The following is a 27,328-nucleotide window of genomic DNA, read 5'->3' as shown; positions in this document are numbered from 1 at the left end:
CATTCCTTAGGATATCACCCAGTCACCCATTAAAGACAGTAGTAATACGTGGACACAGGGAGAGGAACATCACACACAAGGGCCTGTTGGGGGGTAGGGGAGGATAAGGGGAAGGGAGAGCATTAGGACAAATACCTAATGCATGCAAAGCTTAAAACCTAGATGACAGGTTGATAGGTGCAGCAAACCACCATGGCACGTATATACCTGTGTAACAAACCCGCATGTTCTGCACATGCATCCTGGAACTTAAAATAAAAATAATAAAAAATAATTAAAAAGATGGAACGATAGTATTATTTATTAGTAGTATCCTTAAGTCTTCACTCACCTCTCTAGATCTCACTGGTCACCAAGCCCCATCAATTCCATATCCTTAATATCTCTTGGGTGGATCCTCTCTCCATTTGCATGGGTTTCACCACTTGTCACTGGGATTATTGTAATAACTTACTTACTGATCTGCCTATCTCCAAGCTTACTCGTCTCTTAATGTACCTTCAATGCTCTCACTTGAATTGTCTTTCAAAGTGCAGATCTTAATTATACAGCTTTCCAATCTTCAGTGGCTTCCCTTAGAAAAGCCCACCTTCTTAAAATAGCATGCAGGGTGTTCATGATCTGTTTCTCTCTCTGCCATACCAAAACATCCATAGCTCTGTAACCTATTATCACATGTACGTGACATATTTATAATTACTTTTTATATATTCCATAAATTCATAGGTGACATGGACTTAGTTTTATTTACCTTTTATGTTCTCAATACCAACCAGTGTTTAGCACATAGAAAGCATCAATAAATATTTTCTAGAAGCAAAAATGGTCAGAAAATTTATATATATATTAGTAAACATACTAACATTGTCTGGCATATAAAGCTTCTCAGTAAATGTTTAGTGGATGATACATGAGCTAATTGCTGTTTAATGATAATGACCAAAAAAACCCCACAACTTTTTCTTACTTTGTCTGCAAGGAATTGTTGGCGACGCTCTTCAATAAGTTTTTCCACAGCCCTCCTGTGTTCCAGCTGCTTCATTCTTTGTTTCTGAGCATTCATTAATTCTATTCGATCATCCTCAGCAAATTTAGCTAGCATAGTTTTTCTAAAGTTCTCCTCTTCCTCTTTTGCAGCCTGTAGTACTAATTCCTTCAAGGCCATTTGTTCTTCAAAATCTTGCTTCATCTCTTTTTGCTTTCTCAGTTTCTTTTCTGCTTCTTCCTAAACAACAATACAGCTAAAAGTTAATTTAGTAACTATTTCCTTACACCAGATTTATAAGGGAAAATTTGGTTAAATTAGTATTGGTTAAATTTAGTATTACAAACTGAGAAAATTATAAGGCTTTTCATGATAATACATTGTCTATCCCTTTAAAACTAGCTGGATAAAGAATATGTTTACCTTTGGATTGTTTTCTGCTACTCATGAATAAATTTTATATTTACCATTTTGTTTCTCTACTCAGTTTTAACACATAACTGCTTTGAAAAGAGCTGTTACAGAAGCTTTTTTTGCACACCTGAGTTTATGCATCTGAAATCTATGGTAACTATGAATCATTCTAGATTGTTGATTACAAAAGCTGTCCAAACCACCCATAAGTATTTTTCAGTTTCCAACTCCCTCCTCAAAATCAAAACTGCACTTACCCCTCTCTAGTTTTCTAATATTCCCTTCATTCTCCAAAATTCTCTAAAATTTAAAGACAATGATCTCTCAATGACAATCAGTACTTCTTTAGGGAAATTCAAATATAGTTGGAGCAGTTAAATCCTTTCCTATAAGCTTTTATTTTCTGAACATTTTATTATGAAAAATTTCATACATACTAAAAAATATAATTTTACAATGGTCCCTCACTTCTAAATAATTCATGGGCCAAAGAGGGAATGCCAAGGAAAATAAATACATTGTAGTTAATAAAAATGAGATAGCAAAATTTGTGAGATGCTGCTAAAGCATCTCACAAAAGATGACATTTATAGCACTAAATGCATACATTTAGGAAAAGGTATATATAGCACTAAATGCATGTGTGTAGGAAAAGTCAAATATCTATATTTGAATATATATATCTATATATACCTATATCTATAAAAGTCTCAATAATCTAAGCCCCCACTTCAAGAACCTATAAAAAGAACTGTAAAGTAAACCAAAAATAAGCAGAAGGAAGAAAATAATAAAGAAAACTATAGAAATCAATGGAATTAAAAATAGAAAATAGACAATTATCAGTGAAACAAAAGGCTGGTTGTTTTTTTTTTTTTTTTTTTTTTTTTTTTGAGACGGAGTCTGGCTCTGTCTCCCAGGCTGGAGTGCAGTGGCCGGATCTCAGCTCACTGCAAGCTCTGCCTCCCGGGTTTACACCATTCTCCTGCCTCAGCCTCCCGAGTAGCTGGGACTACAGGCGTCTGCCACCTTGCCCGGCTAGTTTTTTGTATTTTTAGTAGAGACGGGGTTTCACCGTGTTAGCCAGGATGGTCTCGATCTCCTGACCTCGTGATCTGCCCGTCTCGGCCTCCCAAAGTGCTGGGATTACAGGCTTGAGCCACCGCGCCCGGCCAAGGCTGGTTCTTAAAAAAATCAGTGAAATGGACAGACCTTTAACAAGGCTGACCAAGAAAAAAAAAATTAATGAATAAACAAATTACCAATATCAGGAATAAAACATAGGATATCACTAGAGACCCTACAGACAGCAAAAGGATAATACAGGAATACTAGAAATTATTATACACACATAAATTTGACAACTTAGATGAAATGGATCACTTCCTTGAGAAACACAAGCTACCAAAACTCACCAAATATGAAATAAGGTAATTTGAATAGTCCTATCACTATTAAGGAGACTGAATTAATAACTTGAAATTCCCCCAAAATAAAACCCCAAGTCAGAATGGTTTCACTGGAAAATTCTATCAGACGTTTAACACCAATTCTACACAATCTCTTCCAGAAAACTGAAGAGGAGGAAACATTTCCCCATTCATTTTATGAAGATAGTATTACCCTGCTACCAATATAAAAAATTAGAGACCAATATTCCTCATGAATATGGATGCACAAATCCTTAACCCAATATTAGAAAACAGATCATACATTAAAAGAATTATTCACCATGATCAAGTAGTGTTTATTACAGGGATGCAAGGCTGGTTCAATACTCAAAAATCAATCAATGTAATATACTAGGTTAAAGAAGAAAAAGTACATAATCGTATCAGTAGAAAAAAACATTTAACAAAATTTAACACTCCTTCATGATAAGAAGCCCTCAGAGAAACAGGTATAGAAGAGAACTTCCTCAACTTGATAAAGAACACCTACAAAAAACCTATAATTAACATTATACTCAATGGTTAAAAACTTAATGCTTCCCCCTAAGATCAGCAATAAGGAAAGGTGATGTCTACTCTCATCACTATTCTTCAACATAGCTCTAGCCAGTGGTGCTGGAAGTTTTAGCCATCATGTAAGGTAAGGAAAGGAAATAAAAATATACAGATCAGAAAGGAAGAAACAGCCTGTATCTCTGGGCAGAAGACATGCCTGACTATGTAGGGAAAAAAATTCCTACAGCTAACAAGTGAATTCAGCAAGGTTGTAAGATACAAGATAAACACAAAAATATCAATTCACTAGCAATGAGTACACGGACACCAAAATAAAAGCTAACATTCCATTTACAATCGCTCAAAAAATGAAATACTTAGATGTGACCAAACACATACAGGATTTGTATGCTGAAACTAGAGAATCCTGATGAAAAAATTCAAAGATCTAAATAAAGGGAGAGCCGAATTGTGTTCATGAATTTAATATAGTGAATTTTTCAATTCTCCCCAAACTGATATTCATATTTAATTCAATTCCTATCAAAATCCCAGCAAAAATTATTTATAGAGATTCTTCAAAAATTCATATGGAAAGGCAAAGGAACTAGAATAGCAAAAAAAAAAAAAATTTTAAGACTTGCCGTATAGCTGCAGTATTCAGAACTGTGTAGTATTGGTGGAGGGATGGATACATAGACCAACAGAACAAAATAAAGACCACAGGAATAGACCCATACAAACATGCCAGCTGTGTTTTAAGAAAGGTGCAAAAGCAATTCAATGTTGGAGAAACAGCCACTTCAACAAATGGTGTGAAACAATTGGACTAAATCCAATGGCAAAAACTGTATTTGACTTAAGTCTCATAGTTTGTACCAAAAATTAAAACAGATCACAGACTGAAATGTAAAATGGAAAAGCAAACACACACACACACACACACACACACACACACACAAAACACAAAAACAAAAAAAAAACTTTTAGGAAAAAAAAGGAGAAATTCTTCAAGAACTAGGCAAAGAGTTTCTAGAGTTGACACCAAAGGCATGATCCATAAAAAGAAAAACTGATAAAGTGAACTTCATAGAAATGGAAAACATTTGCTCTAAGAAAAACCATGCTCTAAGATCACGTTAAAAGGATGAGAAGACAAAGCTACAGAGTAGGAGAAAATATTTGCAAACCACCCACCTGACAAAGGACTAGCATCTAGAATATATGAAGAACTCTCAAAACCCAACAATAAATGGACAAACAACCCAATTAGAGAATCAGCAAAAGACACGAAGAACTTTTTCATCAAAGGGGATCTTACACCGAAGAGGATGGCAGATAAGCACGTGAAAAGATGTTCAGCATCATTAGCCATCAGGGAAATGCAAAATAAAACCACAAGATATCACTACATGGATATTTAAAAGTGGCTATAATAAAAAATTGTTGAGCTTCTGAGGACAGAGGAGAAAAAAAATTAAAAAATAAACGGTGGCAACACCAAATGCTGGTGAGAACACAGACAGACTGCGTAACTCACACATTTCTGATGGGAATGTTAAATGCTACAGCTGTTCTGGAAATCACTTTCGTAGTCTGTTACACAGCTGACGTGCAATTACCACAAAACCCAGCTAATACATTCTTGAGCATTTATTGCAGAGAAATGAAAGCTGATGTTTATACAAAAACCTTTACCTGTTCTCACTCATAGGTAGGAACTGAACAATGACATCACTTGGACTCGGGAAGGGGAACATCACACCCTGGGGCCTATCATGGGGAGGGGGGAGGGGGGAGGGATTGCATTGGGAGTTATACCTGATGTAAATGACGAGTTGATGGGTGCTGACGAGTTGATGGGTGCAGCACACCGACATGGCACAAGTATACATATGTAACAAACCTGCACGTTATGCACATGTACCCTAGAACTTAAAGTATAATAAAAAAAACCAAAAACAAAAGCAAAAACCAAAAACCTTTACCTGAATGTTCACAGCAGATTTACTCATCAGAGCTAAATACTGGAAGCATTCCAAATGCCCTTTAGTGGGCAAACGGTCAAATGAAATGGTACATACATACCAATGGAATGTTACTCAGCAATAAAAAGTAACAAATGATCAACACAAGCAACTTGGATGAATTTCCAGGAAATTATGCTGAATAAAAATGCCAACTCAAAAAAGTTACATACAGTTTGATATCATTTATATAACATTCTTGAGGCACATACTTTTACATTTGTAATTAAAGGCTTATCCATGTTTTACCATGATCAGTCTGTCATTCTTTTAATAGCTGAATAACATTTTATTACATGGATATACTGTATTTTGTTTTTCCATTCATCAGACATTTGGGTTATTTCTACTTTTGGGTTATTTCTACTTTTAGACTATTATGAATGCTGCTGCATAAACATGTCTGTGTAAGTGGGCAGACATAGGCTCATTAATTTTTAACCATTTTTTCTAATACATGCATTTAAAGATAGAAACTTTCCTCTAAGCACTGCATTAACTGCACATCACATATTTTGATAGGCTGTTTTTAAAATAATTTAGTTTGAAATATTTTTCTAATTTCCATTATGATTTATTCCTTTTCTTATTGCTTATTTAGAAATATATTGTTTAATTATAATATATTTAAGGATTCTGCAGGTATATTTTCATTACTGATTTTTTTTTTTTTTTTTTTTTTTTGAGACGGAGTCTGGCTCTGTTGCCCAGGCTGGAGTGCTGTGGCGCGATCTTGGCTCACTGCAAGCTCCGCCTCCCGGGTTTACGCCATTCTCCTGCCTCAGCCTCCCGAGTAGCTGGGACTACAGGCGCCCGCCATCTCGCCCGGCTAATTTTTTGTATTTTTTAGTAGAGACGGGGATTCACCGTGTTAGCCAGGATGGTCTCGATCTCCTGACCTCGTGATCCACCCGTCTCGGCCTCCCAAAGTGCTGGGATTACAGGCTTGAGCCACCGCGCCCGGCCTCATTACTGATTTTTAATTTCATTCCACTGTTGTCAGAAAACATATCTGGTATTATGTAAAACCTTGAAAATTTATTGAGACTTCCTTTATGTCCTAGAATATGATCTATCTTGGTGAATGTTCCATGTTTGAATGGAATTTGTATTCTGCTGTTGTTGGGTGGAGTATTCTCTAAATGTCAGGTCAAATTTATTGATATTGCTTTCAACACTATATCCTGCGGTTCTGACTACTTAGTCTATAGATTAATGAGAACTATGCATTGAAATACCATTCTGGACATAGGACCTGGCAAAGATTTCATGATGAAGACTCGAAAAGCAATTGTAACGAAAACAAAAACTGACAAGTGGGACCTAGTTAAACTAAAGAGTTTCTTCACAGGAAATAAAGTTATCAACAGACTAAACATACAACCTACAGAATGGGAGAAAATATTTGTAAACTACGCATTTGACAAAGGTCTAATATCCATAATCTCTAAGGAATGTAAACAAATTAATGACCCTATTTAAAAAATAGGCTGGCCAGGTGTGGTGGCTCCCATCTGTAATCCCAGCACTTTGGGAAGGCCGAGGCAGGTGGATCATGAGGTCAGGAGATTGAGACCATCCTGGCTAACATGGTGAAATGCCGTCTCTACTGAAAATACAAAAGAAAAAATTAGCTGGGCATGGTGCTGGGTGCCCGTAGTCCCAGGAATGGCATGAACCTGGGAGGCGGAGCTTGCAGTGAGCCGAGATCACGCCACTGCACTCCAATCTGGGCAACAAAGCGAGACTCTGTCTAAAAAATAAATAACAAATTAAAAAATAAAGAATAGGCTAAGGACATGAACTGACACCTCTCAAAAGATGATACATATGTAGCCAACAAGCATATGAAAAAGTGCTCAATATTACTATCATTAGAGAAATGCAAACCAAAACCACAATGAGATACTATCTCACATCAGTCAGAATGGCTATTAAAAAGTCACAAAATAATGGATGCTGGCAAGGTTGTGGAGAAAAAGGAATGCTTATACACTGTTAGTGGGAATGTAAACTAATTCAACCACTGTAAAAAGCAGTGTGGCGACTCCTCAAAGAATGAAAACAATTAACATTTGACCCAGCAATCCCATTGCTGGGTATATACCCAAGGGAATATAAATCATTCTACCATAATGACACATGCATGTGTGTATTTATAGCAGCACTATTCACAATAGCAAAGATATGGAATCCACCTAGATACCCATCAATGGTGGACTGGATAAAGAAAATGTGCATATACACCACAGAATACCATACAGCCATAAAAAGAACAAAATCACATCCTTTGCATCAACATGGATGGAGCTGGAGGCCGTTAGCCTATGCTTATTAATGCAGGGATAGAAAACCAAATACTACATGTCTTCACATATAAGTAGGAGCTAAATATTGAGTACACATGGACACAAAGAAGGAAAACAGACACTGGGGCCTACTTGAGGGTGGAGATGGGAAGAGGGGAGGATCAATAAACTACCTATCAAGTACTATGCTCATTACTTGGGTGACAAAATAATGTTACACCAAACCCCCATGACACACAAATTTATCCCTGTAACAAACCAGCACATGTACCTCCTGAACCTAAAGTAAAAGTTGGAAAGAAAAAAAGAAAAAAAAAATCTTGGAACTCTGATTGCGGATTTGCCTATTTCTCCTTTCAGTTTTTCTTCATGTATTGTGAAGCTTTATTATTTAGGTTCACACGCCTTTAGGACTATTACATCTTCCAGATGAATTTACTGTATTATCATGAATTGCTTGTCCTGAAGTTGACTTTGTCTCATATTAACATAGCAACTCCAACCTGCTTTTGATTAGTGTCTGTATGTTATATATCTTTCACCATCCTTTTGCTTTTAAACTATGTGTCTTCATATTTAAGTTACGATTACAGACAACATAGTTGCATCATGCTTTTTCTAATAGTTTATAAATTGATGCCTGAGTCTATCTTTTTAGCCAGCTTGAAAATTTCTTTTAACTGTAGTATACCATTTACATATAATGTAATTACCAGTATGGTTGGATTTAAATGTACTATTTCTCTTCTGCTTCATCTCAAAATTATATTCTTCTTTATGTTAATCATTCTTTCCATTTCTGAAACTTACTTTTAGCTTCCTCTTATATATTTCAGCTTGTTCTTCCTGGTATAATTCTTGTCGCACTTGTTCCAAATCTTCACGTTGCCGCAGCATTTCTTCTAATTTCTGTGTCAACTATTAAATTTTTTAAAAAACAAATATTTATAGGACCCAAATTCTGTAACTAATATTTCAGAATTTAGTAGTGTTAAAGAAGTGGTTATTTTAATACCGCATTCTGAAGCTGTAGCCTTTTCTCCTCATTTTCTTGAACTTTTGCCATCCGATCTTCTTCTCTTTGCTGCTGCATGTTAGCAAACTCTATGATTTTTCTGTTTTCTTCTTCCATCTCCTCACGTTTCTTTTTTCTCCAGAGAGCCTGCTCTTTCTGAAACTCTTCTATATACCTTCGCATTGCATTCATTTTTTCTAACTTTTGTTGTTTTTCCCTGAAAAGCAATAACAAGTACGGATTTAACACAAACAATAAAATATAAAAAAGTAATTTCATTTTGTTCACAATAATGTACAGAAAAACACTATAGTTTTTTTCATTCGTGCATGCAACAAACATTTTGAATGCTTACTATGTGCTAAATATAATGCCAGGTATGAATTTTTCTTTGGGTAAAATACTGTGATAGTCTCCTCTAACCTATTAATGAAGTTTTATGCATCTTATTTCATAAATGCTACAAACATTAGCTTTGCAGCACTCTATACTTAAGCTGTCTACCAAAAAAATTCATCAGAATACATGTCCTCTGACATATGATATGGGCATATATAAGAAAAACAAAGGTTTAGGTCATTCAATCATAAGCATTTATTAATCATCAGATAATTCATTTATTAATTATGCTAACAGAGATGACAAGGAGTTGGTCCCAATTTATGTGTTCATAGCTAATATTTATTGAGCACTTACTATGTATTAGGCACTGTTCTAGGTGTTTCAGTTCCTCACAACAAACCTACGATCAATCTAAAGTGAACATTTAGGCATGTAAGAAAGTTAGGATAAACTTACAACCGATCTTCTTCATAGATCTTCCTAACAATTTCATCAATCATGAGTTTCTCTTTTAGCAACTGCTCATAAGCTTCCTGCTTTTTTTTCTCTTGTTCTTCAAGTTGTTTCTCTAAGTCAAGATAGTATTGTGCTTTCACTTTGTTTCGTTTGTCTTCTGCAGCATTCTCTTCCTTTATTATTCTCTTGTGTTCTTCCATCATGGTTTTGGCTATTTCAGCATCACGTTTCTGTTATTCAAACAAAATTGATCTTTCCATTTTCAAATTTGAACATAGTACGATAGTATAATTTACACCAATGTTACTGAATATTATAAAGTCTTTTATATAAATTTTTTCATCTGTCTAGGTTAAAAAGCAAAAGTAAGTTATTATTACCTGAAGGGTGTGAATAATGAGTCAGACCCGAAAGAAGCTTTCCTATCCTTTCAAGTAGCTCTCTCAGGACAATACCTGATAAGGTTTATTAATAACTCCACATTCAAAAAACAATGAATAAAATTATAAGTACTTTCTTAATAACTGTTTAGCTGCTAAAGCAGTCATTATCTTATTATTCTATTTATAAAGTGAGCTAGGCAATTTTCATCATTTTTAGCTTCATCGTTTATCAGCTGCTATTTAAAGATGGTACTACCTCTTTCTTACAGGTCTGCTATTAAATGGCTTTGAGCAGCTCTTAAGTTTCTCCTAGCCTAAACTTTCTTTCCTGCCATTGGCCCTTGACATTTCCCCTTTCTGATTTATTAAAGGCCCTTTATCTGAAAAGAATCACAGATGCTATTATGCCTATTTTCTGCAGCTTTTGATTCACTCAAGACCATTCTCATTGTCAAGAGACAGTCTTTCTTCTTGGATGGGTTAAACCCCTTATTTCTTTTGAGCATTTTCAAATCATTTAATAAAATAAGTTTTAAATGAAATATATTGAGGCAATTTTTTAAACTACGCTTTATTTTTATGATCACATCCCAAATGATGGAATGGTCAGCAGCAACATAAAGAGTAAACAGATTAAAATATGAATACTGAATGTCATTCCTGACATGACTGAAGCCTTTAACATATACTCTGATAATATGACTTGACCAAAATTTTTCTGATTATCTTCTTTGTACATGCTCTACTAAATTCTTTCTTAAAAAATGAGATGACAATAACATTTATGTGTAGATTACCACACACTTACAGAAAACAATGTTCTCATTTTACAGATAAGAAAACTAAGGCTCAGAGAAAAAGCCAAAACTAGTACTTACATGACACCTCGTCAAGTCCTAGCAGTATTTGACTTTGATTTTGTGGATCAATTTTTATTTGGAAAATAGCAACCATTCTCTTAGGAGTCAGATTAAAACGTCTACAACTACCTTGAATAACCTCAACTATCGGGATAATTAAAACTGCAAACCACTGGACAAACAGGATATTGTTTGTGCTACTTTCTTTTTCAAAGGACAGAACTATGTCTTAGCAAATGAAGTCTCTCCACCTTCTCTTATCACCTGCCACACCTAAAGGTATTGCTGTTAACAGCATGCTGTGTACCCGCTAGACATTTTCTATACTAACACAATTGTACACACACACCACACACATATGTGTCATTTATGGCATCTATTCTTAATTGATACCCATACTGCACTGCACTGGTTAAGTATTTTGATATCACCCCATAAGAGTGGCTGTGTGCGTGTACATATGTTTATGTGGACATACACAATAGATATGTATGTGTATATGTACATTCATATATAATTGTCTGGCCCTTCTGTTTGATAATGAGAGCTCAAGGGATGATGTGGACCCTTTTAATTAACTGTTAATTCAGTAAACCCTATTTTATATTCATACAGCGTAACACTCCTAGTGAGTATGCCTGAGATTCCTATGTCCAACAGTAACTCTTATCTTCAACTTGGTACCCTATCAGGAGTTAGAAAAGGGGATAAAAGCAAAGAGAAACACGAGAAAAAGAGACGGCTTTTATAAAACAGGAAAGTTTCCTACATAAAATTATCAAGTAGTTTACTCTTAAACACATTTAAAAACTTAAAAATTTCATAACATTCTAAAATATACTTATCGTGCTAACAATCTGTACTGTACTAGTTTGTCAATGAATAATCAGAGACTGTAAAGAATGCTGGGAGTTACTGAATATAGCTGGTCATTCTAAGCAGCAACCTGTGTTTCCGAAAGGCTCTAATACTAAAAATGAAATCACTCAGGATTTTCTACATCTTAAGGATCTGAAAATTTACAAATATTTAAGAAATCTAGCAATGTAAATTCTTTATACAATATGACAATTTTTAAGAAACAAGTCTAATTTTTCTTTTCTAAATGAAGCTAAAAACAATGACCAGAAACCCGATTACCATTTGTTCATATTTAATGGCATCCTTTTCAGCAATCTGAGCTGCCCTTTCTTTATTCATGTAAGCTGCTTTTAATTTCTTCTCCAATTCTCTGAGCTCAATGCTGTTTAAAAAAACAAAAACAAATTTAAATGTTAGGACCATAAGAGAATGAAAACCTCACAGAAAACTGAGTGACTGTATTTTTAATTTACTCAAAGAAGGAATACAGCGGGTTATTATTTTAGATCCATAGGAGAGATAATTCATTATATATAATGGAAGCCGTTAGGGCATTAGGGCTTACATTTTCTGGTTGAAAAGGACTGCTGTGTTCTACTACATTGATCTGTTTGCTTATCCTATGTCAATACCACACTATCTCAACTACCGTAAATTATAATACATCTTCATATCCTGGATAAGTCTCCAATTTTTGTCATCTTCTTAAAGACTGTCTTAGCCATTCTTGATACTTTCATTTCCATATACATTTTAGAATCAGCTTGTCAGACTTCACAATAAACAAAACTGGCTGTGATTGTAATGAATTCATAAATTGATTTGGAAAATACCAATATCTTTACATTACTGAGTCTTCAATAAACATAGTATATCCTTCTAATTATTTAGTTTTTTAAAAGTCTATTAGTGTTTTATATCTGTGTTTTATTTTGGTAGTTTTATACTTTTCATTAGGTATTTTTCATATTCTTGTACAGATTTTTCAAATCTCATTTTCTAATTGTTGATAATTTACAGAAATACAATGTTTATATACTAACTTTATATCCAACATCACTGAATTTTTTAGTTTTCAGTTTTATGGATGTACAGTATTCAATAAACTGAACATGTTTAAAGGATAGTTTGTTAAGTTTTGACATATGTATGCACCTGTGAATCCATCACTACAATCAAGATCATGAACACATCCCAATCATTTCCTTATAAACCTGTGGTACCTCTCTTCTACCCCTTTATGTTTGTACTTATCCTGAGGCAAGCTAATTTGCTGTCACTTTAGGCATTATGAATTTTCCAGAATTCATATAAATGGAATCATACTGCAGGTACCATTTTTTCTCTGGCTTCTTTCACTCAGTATTTTCAAATGCATCCATTTATTGCATATAGTAATTGCTTACTCCTTTTTATTGCAGGATATTATTTTAGATTATTGATATCCACTCACATGCTTATCTATTCGCATGCTGACAGACATTTGAGTTCTTTCAAGTATGTGGATATTGCAAATAAAGCTGCTATGGAAATCTCAGTACCAGTTATTTGTGGTCATAGGCTTTCATTTCTCTTGGATAAATAGCTAGGGGTGGAATGATCAGGTCATACAGTAGATGCATGTTCAGCTTTTTTTTTTTTTTTTAATACTTTAAGTTCTAGGGTACATGTGCATAACGTGCAGGTTTGTTACATATGTATACTTGTGCCATGTTCACCCATCAATTCGTCATTTATATCAGGTATAACTCCCAATGCAATCCCTCCCCCCTCTCCCCTCCTCATGATAGGCCCCGATGTGTGATGTTCCCCTTCCCGAGTCCAAGTGATGTCATTGTTCAGTTCCCACCTATGAGTGAGAACATGCGGTGTTTGGTTTTCTGTTCTTGTGATAGTTTGCTAAGAATGATGGTTTCCAGCTGCATCCATGTCCCTACAAAGGACGCAAATTCATCCTTTTTTATGGGTGCATAATATTCCATGGTGTATATGTGCCACATTTTCTTAATCCAGTCTGTCACAGATGGACATTTGGGTTGATTCCAAGTCTTTGCTATTGTGAATAGTGCCGCAATAAACATACGTGTGCATGTGTCTTTATAGCAGCATGATTTATAATCCTTTGGGTATATACCCAGTAGTGGGATGGCTGGGTCATATGGTACATCTAGTTCTAGATCCCTGAGGAATCGCCATACTGTTTTCCATAATGGTTGAACTAGTTTACAATCCCACCAACAGTGTAAAAGTGTTCCTATTTCTCCACATCCTCTCCAGCACCTGTTGTTGCCTGACTTTTTAATGATTGCCATTCTAACTGGTGTGAGATGGTATCTCATTGTGGTTTTGATTTGCATTTCTCTGATGGCTAGTGATGATGAGCATTTTTTCATGTGTCTATTGGCTGTATGAATGTCTTCTTTTGAGAAATGTCTGTTCATATCCTTTGCCCACTTTTTGATGGGGTTGTTTTTTTCTTGTAAATTTGAGTTCTTTGTAGGTTCTGGATATTAGCCCTTTGTCAGATGAGTAGATTGCAAAAATTTTCTCCCATTCTGTAGGTTGCCTGTTCACTCTGATGGTAGTTTCTTTTGCTGTGCAGAAGCTCTTTAGTTTCATTAGATCCCAGTTGTCAATTTTTGCTTTTGTTGCCGTTGCTTTTGGTGTTTTAGACATGAAGTCCTTGCCCATGCCTATTTCCTGAATGGTACTACCTAGGTTTTCTTCTAGGGTTTTTATGGTATTAGGTCTAACATTTAAGTCTCTAATCCATCTTGAATTAATCTTCGTATAAGGAGTAAGGAAAGGATCCAGTTTCAGCTTTCTACTTATGGCTAGCCAATTTTCCCAGCACCATTTATTAAATAGGGAATCCTTTCCCCATTTCTTGTTTCTCTCAGGTTTGTCAAAGATCAGATGGCTGTAGATGTGTGGTATTATTTCTGAGGACTCTGTTCTGTTCCATTGGTCTATATCTCTGTTTTGGTACCAGTACCATGCTGTTTTGGTTACTGTAGCCTTGTAGTATAGTTTGAAGTCAGGTAGCGTGATGCCTCCAGCTTTGTTCTTTTGACTTAGGATTGTCTTGGCAATGCGGGCTCTTTTTTGGTTCCATATGAACTTTAAAGCAGTTTTTTCCAATTCTGTGAAGAAACTCATTGGTAGCTTGAATCCCTGAATAGACCAATAGCAGGCTCTGAAATTGAGGCAATAATTAATAGCCTACCAACCAAAAAAAGTCCAGGACCAGATGGATTCACAGCTGAATTCTACCAGAGGTACAAGGAGGAGCTGGTACCATTCCTTCTGAAACTATTCCAATCAATAGAAAAAGAGGGAATCCTCCCTAACTCATTTTATGAGGCCAGCGTCATCCTGATACCAAAGCCTGGCAGAAACACAACAAAAAAAGAGAATTTTAGACCAATATCCCTGATGAACATCGATGCAAAAATCCTCAATAAAATACTGGCAAACCGGATTCAGCAGCACATCAAAAAGCTTATCCACCATGATCAAGTGGGCTTCATCCCTGGGATGCAAGGCTGGTTCAATATTCACAAATCAATAAACATAATCCAGCATGTAAACAGAACCAAAGACAAGAACCACATGATTATCTCAATAGATGCAGAAAAGGCTTTTGACAAAATTCAACAGCCCTTCATGCTAAAAACGCTCAATAAATTCGGTATTGATGGAACGTACCTCAAAATAATAAGAGCTATTTATGACAAACCCACAGCCAATATCATACTGAATGGGCAAAAACTGGAAAAATTCCCTTTGAAAACTGGCACAAGACAGGGATGCCCTCTCTCACCACTCCTATTCAACATAGTGGTGGAAGTTCTGGCCAGGGCAATCAGGCAAGAGAAAGAAATCAAGGGTATCCAGTTAGGAAAAGAAGAAGTCAAATTGTCCCTGTTTGCAGATGACATGATTGTATATTTAGAAAACCCCATTGTCTCAGCCCAAAATCTCCTTAAGCTGATAAGCAACTTCAGCAAAGTCTCAGGATATAAAATTAATGTGCAAAAATCACAAGCATTCTTATACGCATGTTCAGCTTTTTAAGAAGCTGCCAAACTGTCTACTAAAGTGGTTTTTAAGTTTTTATTTCAACTTCTAGATACTGGGGGTACATGTGCAGATTTGTTACATGGGAATATTGTGTGATACTGAGGTTTGGAGTACAGCTCCTGTCACCCAGGTAGTGAGCACAGAATCAAATGGGTTGTTTTTTAACCCACTCCTCCTTCACCCTCTCGTAGTCCACAGTGTCTATTGTTCCCATATATGTCTATGTGTAATCAATGTTTAGCTCCCACCTATAAGTAAGAATATGCAGTATTTGGTTTTCTGTTACTTCATTAATTTGCTTAGGATAACAGCCTCCAGCTCCATCCATGTTTCTGCAAGGGACATAATTTCATTCTTTTAATGGCTGTAGAGTATTCCATGGTATATATGTACCACATTTTCTTCATCCAATTTCCCACTGATGGGCAACTGGATTGATTCCATGTCTTTGCTATTATGAATAGCACAGCAGTAAACATATAAGTGCATATACTTTTTTGGTAGAATGATTTATTATTCTTATTTTTAGATTCTTTCTTTTTTTGTGTGTGTGGAGACGGAGTCTTGCTCTGTCACTCAGGCTGGAGTGCAGTGGTGTGATCTCAGCTCACTGCAAGCTCCGCCACCCAGGTTCACGTAATTCTCCCGTCTCAGCCTCCCGAGTAGCTGGGACTACAGTTGTGTGCCACCATGCCCAGTTAATTTTTTGTGTTTTGAGTACAGATGGAATTACACCATGTTGGCTAGGCTGGTTTCAAACTCCTGACCTCAGGTGATCCACCCACCTTGGCCTTGCAAAGTGCTGGGACTACAGGCATGAGCCACTGCATCCAGCTATTTGTAGATGCTTTTGGATTTTCTACACATATAATCATATCATCTGTGAATAATTAAAGTTTTATTCCTTTACTGCCAATCCTGGCACCTGTCTTTGCTTTTTCTTGCCCTACTGCACTGATTAGTATGTATAATACAAAGATGACTAGAAGTTGTCAGAGCAGGCATCGCTGTCTTCTTTTCAATGTCAGAGGAAAAGTGTTTAACATTTTGCTATTAAGGGTAATATTGCCGTAAATTCCCTTTATCCCTAGTTTGCTACACTCTTTTTTTTAAAATCATAGAGTGATGATTCATATCAATGGTCTTTTTCTAATCATATAATTTTTAATAAAATGAATTACATTTACTGACTTTTAAAAATGTTAAACCACCTTTGCATTCCTGGAATAAATTAAATTTGGTCAGGATGATTTATCTTTCTTATACAGCACTGGACTTCATATTGACTAATACTTCAGATTACAGGAGCTAAATTCATGAGAGAGATTAGTCTGCAGGTTTCTCATAATATCCTATTCAGGTACTGATCTGATTAAAACAAATTGGGAAGTGCTTCCTCTTTTTCTGTTCTACAGAACTATGTAAGACTGGTGTTACTTTGTCCTGAATGGTAAAATTCACATAGCCCTGTAGGTTTATTTGTGGACAAGGTTAAATTACAGATGCAATATCTTTAAAAGTTATAGGAACATTTAGCTATTTCTTCTTGTGCCAATCAGTTTGGTAAAATGTGCTAAGAATTTATCTATTTCATCTACATTTTCAAATTTATTTTCACAAAATTGTTTGCAATATCCTGCTTTGGTCCATTAAGTGTTTGTATGATCTATAGTGATATCCCATTATCCATTCCAAAAACTAGTTATTTGTGCATTCCCTTTTACTCTATCATTCCTACCAAGGGGTCATCAATTTTATTCACCTTTTTATGGCACAATTCTTGGCTTTATTTATTCTACTCTGTTTATATTCTAACTCATTCGTTTCTGCTCTTATGTTTATTATTGCCTTCCTCCTACTTTCTTTTTGTAATCATTCCAGAAGAGAATTTGCAGTTCGTTTTCTAATAATTCCAGATGGAGTCTTCCTTTCTAATATAGTTATTTCAGATTAAGACCTACCCTTGAGGAACAGCCTTAACTATATGCCAGAAGTTGGTTTCTTTCTTTTTTTTTTTTAGCTCTATACCATTTTTTACCGTGTGAAAATATAGGTAACAAAAATTTGCCATCCTAGCCATTTTTAAATGTACAACTCAGTGGTGTTAATTACATTCACAGTGATCTGCAATCATCAACACTATTTCCAAAACTTTTTCATTCCCCTCAAAGCGAAATGCTGTGCCTCTTAAACAATAACTCCCCATTCTTCCCTCTCCCTAACCCCTGGTAATTCCTAATCTACATTTTGTCTATTGGCCTATTCTAGGTATTTCACAGAAGTGGAATTATACAATACTTGTCCTTTTATGTCTGGCTTACTTAGCATAATGTTTTCAAGGTTCACTCATGTTTTAGCATGTATCAGTGCTTCATTATTTTTTTATAACTGAAGGATATTGTATAGTGTATATATGCTGCACTTTGTTTATCTACCTATCTGATAGACATTCAGGTTGTTTCAACATTTTCGCTATTGTAAATAATGCTGCACCAAATGCTTGTATACAAGTATCCATTTAAGTCTCACTATTGAATTTTTTGTATATTTATACCTAGGATTGGAATTGCTGGCTCATATGGTAATCCTATGTTTAACTTTTTCCCATAGCACCTCCATCATTTTACAGTTCTACCAGCAACTTCTGAGGGTTCCAATTTTTCCACTTTCTTGGCAATACCTATTATTTTCCACTACTTTTATTAAAATTGCCTATTAGATGTGAAACAGTTTCTTCTTGTGGTTTTGATTTACATTTCCCTAATGACAAATAATGTTGAGTATATTTTCATGTACTTATCATTCACTGAACATCTTCTTTAGAGAAACGTCTAAGTTCTTTGTCCATTTATGAACTGGGTTTTTAAAATTATTGAATTGTATGAGTTCTTTATATATTTCAGATACTAAATCCTTGTCAGAGATACAATTTGTCCTTCTGGCCTAAATGAGTTCTGAGTGAGGTAAAACAGGTGCCTTGTGTTAGGTTTTCAGGTAGCTCCAAGGTAGGTTAGAACAGACATGCCCAACAATTTGTGAATAAGATCTGCTCTGCTCCTCCTGAAACAGGGACCAAGGTCCTACACTGGGAACAAGGACTACCTGCCTCTGAGCTAGGAGAGAATGAGGAAAGGGCAAGTGAAGATACCACAAAACTTTCCTACCATTTTTAGGCTTTTTCTTGTTTCAGCATTCGCTTGATTGCAGTAAACCTTTGAATGCTGTCTAAAGTTCTTATAAAATTGGTTCGGAGAGTTTCTGCTTGTTTTCTGATGTTTCTGGTGGAGGGATGGGCTGGGAGCTGGGAGCTGCCTACTCTGCTATTTTGCTAATGTCAATCCAATCCTGCCACTTTCACTATGTGGTATTTTCATTATTATTCTGTTAAAAATACTTTCTAATTTCAATTTGGATTATAGACAGTCTCTGACTAATGATGGTTTGACTTTACAATGGTGAGAAAACCATATGCATTCACAGTAGGTTCCTCAATTTACGATGGGGATGCATCCCAATAAACCTGTCATAAATTGGAAATGTAGTTTATTGGGACATGAATCCATCGTACATCAAGGAGCAGCTGTACTTTTTGACCAAAGGGTAAGGTAGAAGCACATTTTTAAATACCTAAGCATATAAAGATTGCCTAGTTTTTTTTTTTTTTTTTAATTGCTTACATCTAGTTTAATTCCACTACGGACAGAGAAAATACTGTGTATAAATTGATTCCTCTGAAAATCTGTTGCTATTTTTATTCTGATACAACATTTCATCAATTTTGGTAAATGGTTCAAATATGTTTACTATAACTACTAATATAATTGGGTTTCCATTTACAAGCTTGTATCTTCTTTCTACTTGTCCTCCCTGTCCTGTGTTCTCTCTTCTCTCGCTTTTGCTTCTGTGTTGGGGGTTCCCAAGACCACCATCAGGTTAGATGATTCACTAGGAGGATACAGGACTCAGCATATAGTTATACTCAACGGCTATGATTTACTTTAAAGAAAGGATACACAGCAAAATTGGCAAAGGAAAAAGGCACATGGGGTGAAATCCAGAGAAAACTAGGTGGAAAAGGCCTCTACCTGTGGAAACACACAGGATATGCTTAATTCCCCAGCAATGAGTTGTGACGTGTGAAATGTCTGCCAGACACCATTAGAGCTCATCACAGACTCAGTGCCCAGGGTTCTAATTGGGGGGCACCCTCTACTTAAAATGTACCAGTATCTCAGACTCCCAGAAAGAAAATGGGTTTTCAGTATAATCCATATTGTTTTCACAGTTTAGGCACAGTGAGTCGCTCTTAGCAGTTAAGGTGGTAAGAAACTTCTCAAAAGCCCAGTTTCCAGACACCACCCAAGGACCAAACTTACAAGCAGGACTTTCTAAGATAGCAGCCTCAAGCCTGCTATGTTAACTCTTTTTTACATGACTTTTTTGGAATCATCAATTCCCATTATCACATTTTATTCTCTATTAGTCAGTTATATTTTCTTTTCCAAATTTTTATTACAGATATTACAGCATGTTTGCTTCCAGGAGAATAAATTTATCCATTATTATTTGACAATGCAAGATTCTTGACTTTAACTTCATTTACTTCCTATCTCATTTTTGTCATATTTTTAACTCGTACATGTTTTAATTCCCAAAAGACATAATGTTTTATACATTCAAATTTCACCGAAATTTACTACATATGTACCTCTTGCAGTTCCAAAATTAAGCTTGGGATCATTTTTCTTCTTCTATCAATACCTAATGAAGAACTGCTAGTATTCCCTTTAATGCAGGAGTACTGGTGATCAATCTTCTGTTATTTCTGAGAATAACATTATCAGAAAATGTTATTTTGTGCTCTTTTAATTCATCTCATCTATTTTATGAATTAACAGCTTGATTATCAGTCCAGAACATAATTGTACTGGTATTAGCAAGGTAATGGTAATAGTATTAAGAAGGAAAAACTGTGTCTGTCTTTTCTTTGAAATGGTTTTTACTGACCTTAAATATAAATGAGATATGAGGTACTTGCTTTTGCTTTCATAACAGTATGTGTTAACTGTGTAATAAATACATTTAATTAATTGGGCAATTAATTATAACTACTAATTGTTTAGTGCCATAATTTAAAATAGGATTCCTGAAAATAAACAGTAAGTTTCCCAACTCCAGTTAAAAACAGCACTAAAGTTAAATTATCCTTTAAGTACTTTCTTGGAGTACAAAACCATGTGTTCCAAAATCAATTAACAGGAGTCTTATCATTTCTGAGCTCAAAGAAATATTTTCAAAATAAACTTCAAAGATTTTTTAAATGTGCCATGCATTTAAAAAATTAATTTCTTTTACATTAAAAAAGCTTAATCTTAATATAGGTGATTTTAAATAAATTAGGATACATTTTAAGCACCAGAGCATTTCCCTGAATTTAGACCTGCCAATTTGCACATTAATATACCAATTTGAAATATGGTCCATTTCTGCATGACAGTCAAAATTTTAGTATGGCTTTTGCACAAAATAAAAAACTCTTAGCAATTCTGACACTGCTGAAAGGGAGCATACTCTATGTGAAAGAGTACTCAACTGAATGAATTGGTTTGAAAAAATTTTTCACAAGGTATACAATTCTGGGTGATTTGTAAATTTTTTTGTATATACTCAAGCACTTTTTTCCTTTTAGTTTTTGTGGGTACACAGTATATATTTGTATATATTTATGGGGTACATGAGATGTTTTGATGTAGGCATGCAATGCATAATAATCACATCATGGAAAATGAGGTATCAATCCCCTCAAGCATTTATCCTTTGTGTTACAAATAATCAAATTATACTCTTTCAGTTATTTTTAAATGTCCAGTGAAATTATTACTGACTCTAGTTACCCTGTTGTGCTATCAAATACTAGGTCTTACTCGTTCATTCTATTTTTTTCATACCCAGGTAAATCTGCTATCTTTTAATTTCAACTGTTTCTATTCAGGATTAAGTCATACTTCTTACTGTTGTCTCTTTGGAGGTAATAATCTTTTTTGTTCTGGCTGCTTTTTTTATGATTTTCTATTACTGTTGGATTTTAAAAGTTTTATTAGGATTATTGAAAGTATAGTTTTCATTACTTACAATTTTCTGAAAATTCCTGGCCAGCATCTCTTCAAATAATGCTTCTGTATTATCCTCTTTCACCTCTCTACCAAGACTAAAATTATATTAATACATCTGCTAGAATTTTGTACCATAGCCCATACCTCTTTTAAATTCTCATCTGTATTTTTCTGTCCTTTTGTCTCTCCATGCTTTATTCTGAATATTTTCCAGAACCTTTTCACGGATTATCCCTTAATCTATGTCTATCTAATAAAATCTAATTCTGTATTATTGAAGTAAAACACACACTAAAGTGCACAAATCTTAAGTGTACAGCTTGTAGAACGCTGTTGAACATACTGCCGTATGCTTATTGGCCAAGCTCTGCTTCACTTAACTCTCAGCCATTTTTTGGAATCAGCAGAAACCTCTAGAGGAAATGCCACTACAAATGCCAAGCTCACATTCTGGTTTCCTTCCTTTCACAGATCTTAATTTTATGCTTTCCCTAGACGTTTTCTCAGGAGGAATACTTATCTGAATAACCTAATCTGCAATTGCTACAAGTGAAAAGCTCTTCTATTTAATTCTTGTTTTCAGTGAATTAGAGATAAGAAATATTTCATCTTCAGGTGATTAAAAAAACCATGAGTAACAGCTAATGATGACTGGAGAATTAGGGTCCAAAAAGATAGTATGAGACTAGAACAATATGCAGATTTTAGCAGTAATTCTAAATTTCTTTTCTAAGGATCAGTAATCTCTTAGAGAATCTGATTAGAGTTGTGGAGCCAGAAAAATACACATGGATACATTTGCCAAACATATTAATGTAATTTAACAAGGTTCAAAAATCCCTGAAGCGCATCCATGGTTCCTGTAATATTCTGTAGATATCCTGCTCAATTAAGATAAAATGTAATAACTATCAAAGTAAATTTCCAATATATTCAATTACATAAGTATATGATTAGCATTTACTTGGCCCTGAGTTTTGATGAACACTGTGACAAGGCTGTTCCTAAAAAGTAATTCGACCTTAGGCAGGATCAAGAAACATTCTAGAATAATGTCCTGTCATCTGGAGTAGCTGGCAGTCTTTCCTGGAGTATTATACAGAAGGGTGGGGGCCACTAAGGAACACTAATAATTTAAACTGTAATCAGAGAAGAAACCAGGATGATGAATAAACTTAAAGCCAGGTTATATAAGAAACAACTGAAGGAATAAGGGATAGTTAACTTACAGAAGAAAACACTTAGTGTGTTCAAATGTATGAAAGGACATCCTAAAGAAGATAGATGCATGAAGTTACAGAGAAATTAATTTTAAAACAATGGGGGGGGGAAGATTATTTAACATTAAACTTTTAAAAAGTTCCTACTGCAGTTACTAGAGGTACTGAAACACAGGCTCAAGTCCTTCCAGAAATACTGTAGGAAATGTATGTAGAGGTATAAAATTAAACTAGTTATTACCTAAGGTTTCTCTTAAGATTAGGAATTCATTTTTTATAAGAGGTCATTTTAAAAGTTATGCGTAAAGGAAAGAGCAGGGGGACTGATACTTATTTTTCACTGTAAATATTCGTACTTCCATGAATACAACTTATTTTCTCAAATAAATATTTATAGAACTTAAAGCAATAAGTATTTTCAGGCAAAATATTAACTAAGTGAAAAGATATAAACAAAGAAATTTCACTTTCAGGCGCTAAGAATTATGTAAGAGTTTAAAGATAAAGACTAAATAAATGAAATTTAGAGAAACCAAGATACCTGTTTTCTCTTACTTGTTGCCTCATCTTTTCGTCCTTTAGACTTTCATGTTTTAGTTTTGCCAATTCCATAGCCAGTTTTTCTTCTTGTTTGAGCTGGAGTTCTTTCAATCTCTTGTTTTCTTCTGCCTGAAGGAAAAATGTAACTTTGTTGTTTGTGCTCTAGAATCAGATTTTTTTCATCAAGGTTGAATTTGTTTTATAACAGAAAACTAAATTCCTTAAGGCCAACAATTGATGTTTTATTTTAAAATACAAAATGTTGTTTTAATAAATACTTTTTCAAAACATTTTATCATGGAAAATTTCAAGTATTGCCAATAGCAAGAAGAATATTAAAGTACACTCTCAGGTACCCACCACCCATGTTTTCAAAAACTGTCAACATTCTGCTAATCTTTTTTCTCTACCTTCCATTTCACTCTTTTTTCCCTTTTTCTGCTAGGGTGTTTTAAAACAATCCTAGACATCATGTCATTTACCATGTAAATAATTCAGTACAAATATCTACCTGATCAGAATTTTTTAAAACAATCATGTCGTCAACATGTCTAATTAACAATAATTCCTTAATGTCTAATACCATGTCCATATTCAAGCTTCCCCAGTTGTTTCAAGATACTTTTCTAGTTGGTTTGCTCAAATCAAAATCCAAACAAGATCCACATATTGCATCTAATTATTATTTTTCTTAAGTCTCTTATATATTCTGTAACAATCACCTCTCAACATACATTCTTCCCCCAAGCCACTGATTTATTATAGAAATTAGGACATACATCCTGTAGAATGTTCTACATTTTGCATTTGACTGACTGCTTCCCCAGGATATATCACTGAACTTATTTCTCTTTTATATTTCCTGTAAAATGGCAGAAAGATCTTGGCTTGATTAAATTCAGTATCTAATGAAAACACATGAAAAGACGTTCAACATCATTAGCCATCAAGAAATGCAAATTAAAATTACAATGAGATATTAGTACGTACCTATTGGAATGGCTAAAACAAAAAACAGTGCCAACACCAGATGTTGGCAAGAAACTATTACTCATGTATTGCTGCGTGGGAATGTAAAATGGTACAGGCATTCTGAAAATCAGCTTGATAGTTTGATATAAAACTAACATGCAGCTGAGTGCTGTGGCTTACACCTGTAATCCCAGTACTCTGGGAGGCTAAGGCAGGAGGATCCTTAAGGCCAGGAGTTTGAGACCAGCCTGGGCAACATAGAGAGATGCCGTCTTTACAGAAAATTAGTCAGGTGTGGTGGCACAAATCTGTAGTTCTGGCTACATTAGGAGGTTGAGGTGGGAGGACCACCTGAGACCAGGAGTTCAAGGCTGCAGTAAGCCATGATCACGCCACTGCACTCCAGCTGGGCAACAGAACAAGATCGTGTCTCTTTAAAAAAAAAAAAAAGTCTCCATGCAATTATCATACAACTCAACAACTGTACCTCTTAACCATTTACCCCAGGGAAATGAAAACTTTTTATTTAAAAACCCGTATACAAATGTTTGCAGCAGATTTATTCATAATAGCCAATACTGAAAATACTCAAGACATCCTTCATCCTGTGAATGGTCAAACTGTGGTACATCCATACTATGGGATAGTACTCAGCAATAAAAAGAAATGAAGCAATAAAAAAGAATGCAAGCAAAACTTGGATGAATCTCCAGGAACTATGCTAAGTGAAAAAAGCTAATTCCAAAAGATTACATACAGTTTGATGCTATTTATGTAACATTCTTGGTACATGTTATTTTTTAATAATTGAAACATAATTCATATAGCATAAAATTCACCTTTTACAATTCACAATTCAATGATTTTGTATATTCACAATATTGTGTGTCTATAACCACTATTTCGTTCCAGATCCTTAAAAAAAATAGACTTTGACTTTGAAGTTTTGGGTTCACAACAAAATTGAGCAGAAAGTACACAGAGTTCCCATATACTCCCTGTCCCCACACATGCTCAGCCTCCCCTACTGTCAACCTCCTCCATTAGACTGTACATTTGTTACACTCAATAAAGCTGTATTTACATTACTTAAACCTATGCATCATTATCACCCAAAGTCCATAGTTTACATTAAGGTTCATTCTTGGTGGTACACATTCTATGGGTTTTGGCAATCCATAATCATATGTATCTACCATAATAGTATTGTACACAATCATTTTACTACCCTAAAAATCCTCTGTGGTCTGTCTATTCAAACCTTCCTCACCTAAAATCCTAAAAACAACTTACATTTTTACTGTTTCCATAGTTTTGCCTTTCCCAGAATGTCACATAGTTGGAATTATACATCACATAGTTGGAATTATACAGAATGGAGCCTTTTTGGACTGGCTTCTTTCACTTAGTAATATGCATTTAAAGTTCCTCCACATCTTTTCATGGCTTCATAGCTCATTTCATTTTGGCACTGAATAATATTCCATTATCTGGATGTATCACAGTTTATCCATTATCTATTGAAGGACATCTTGGCTGCTTCTAAATTTTGACATTTATGAATAATTCTGCTACATATTATAAACATTTGTGCTATGGCAGCTATAAAGCTGCCATATGTTATAAATATTATATATTTTAATAAATGCCATAGATCTATATAGATGATTGTGTGTACACACTATATATAGCACATCCGTGTCTACATTTGTGTGTGGCATAAAATGTCAACACTCCAGAATATTTACATCACCCCAAAAGAAACCTGTAACCTACTAGCAGTCACTCACTATTCCTCTCACCTTTTCCCCCAATCCCTGCCACCCACTAATCTATTTTTTGTCTCTATGGATTTGCATATTCTGGATATTTCATATAAATGAATTCACACAATATGTGGCCTTTTGTATCTGGTTTATTCCACTTAGCATAATGTTTTTAAGGTTCATACATGTTGTAGCATGTATCAGTAATTCTTTCCTTTTTATGGCTGTGTAATATTCCATTGTATAGATGTAACACATTTTGTTTATCCATTTATCAGCTGATTGGCATCTGGGTTGTTTCTACTTTTTGGGTGTTATGAATAATGCTGCTATAGAAACTCATGTATGAGTTTTTATGTAGATATATGTCTTCAATTATCTCTCAGGAATATATTTAGAATCCAGCTACACCACACCTAGATTTCTGACTTGCAGAAACTGAGATAATAAATGGGTGTTGTTTTAAGCTGCTAAGTTTGTGGTAATTTGTTACTTAGCAATTGAAAACTACTACAGCAACTAACGTGTACTCTTCAAAATTGTCAAGGTCATGAAAGACAGGAAAAAGCGAAGAATTCTTACAAACTAGAGGAGACAAAGAATGGAGGAGAAACAATGACTGGCCAGGCACAGTGGCTCATGCCTGTAATCCCAGCACTTCGGGAGGCGGAGGAGGACAGATCATCTCAGGTTGGGAGTTGGAGATCAGCCTGACCAACATGGAGAAACCCCATCTCTACTAAAAATACAGAATTAGCCGGGCGTGGTGGCGCATGCCTATAATCCCAGCTCCTTGGAAGGCTGAGGCAGGAGAATCACTTGAACCCAGGAGGCAGAGGTTGCAGTGAGCCAAGATTGTGCCATTGCACTCCAGCCCGGGCAACAAGAGCAAAACTCTGCCTCAAAAAAAAAAAAAAAAAAAATACATATATATGTGTGTGTGTGTGTATATGACTATAGTTTATTCAAGTGCAAAGCTTGAGGATAGTCACTCAGGAAACGCAAACTGCAAAATAATGGGTCATTGTTCCAACGT

General features: G+C 35.0%; 1 protein-coding gene across 2 annotated transcripts in view; it reads right to left on the bottom strand.

Annotated features, from left to right (window-relative positions):
- MNS1 (meiosis specific nuclear structural 1) overlaps positions 1-27,328 on the bottom strand; it is a 36,622-nt gene that overhangs the window by 4,319 nt on the left and 4,975 nt on the right. For both annotated transcript variants that reach the window (XM_033190013.1, XM_033190014.1), the window contains exons 3-8: positions 23,556-23,683; positions 11,878-11,980; positions 9,495-9,724; positions 8,697-8,913; positions 8,492-8,599; positions 968-1,225 (exon numbers count right to left, since the gene is read on the bottom strand). In XM_033190013.1, coding sequence (XP_033045904.1) covers positions 968-1,225; positions 8,492-8,599; positions 8,697-8,913; positions 9,495-9,724; positions 11,878-11,980; positions 23,556-23,683 — 1,044 coding nt within the window. The remainder of the gene's footprint in view (positions 1-967; positions 1,226-8,491; positions 8,600-8,696; positions 8,914-9,494; positions 9,725-11,877; positions 11,981-23,555; positions 23,684-27,328) is intronic.

This window comes from Trachypithecus francoisi, unplaced genomic scaffold (genome assembly GCF_009764315.1).
Source record: "Trachypithecus francoisi isolate TF-2019V2 unplaced genomic scaffold, Tfra_2.0 Lachesis_group3, whole genome shotgun sequence".
NCBI classification, from domain to species: domain Eukaryota; kingdom Metazoa; phylum Chordata; class Mammalia; order Primates; family Cercopithecidae; genus Trachypithecus; species Trachypithecus francoisi.
This window is presented reverse-complemented; position numbering and strand designations above follow the sequence as displayed.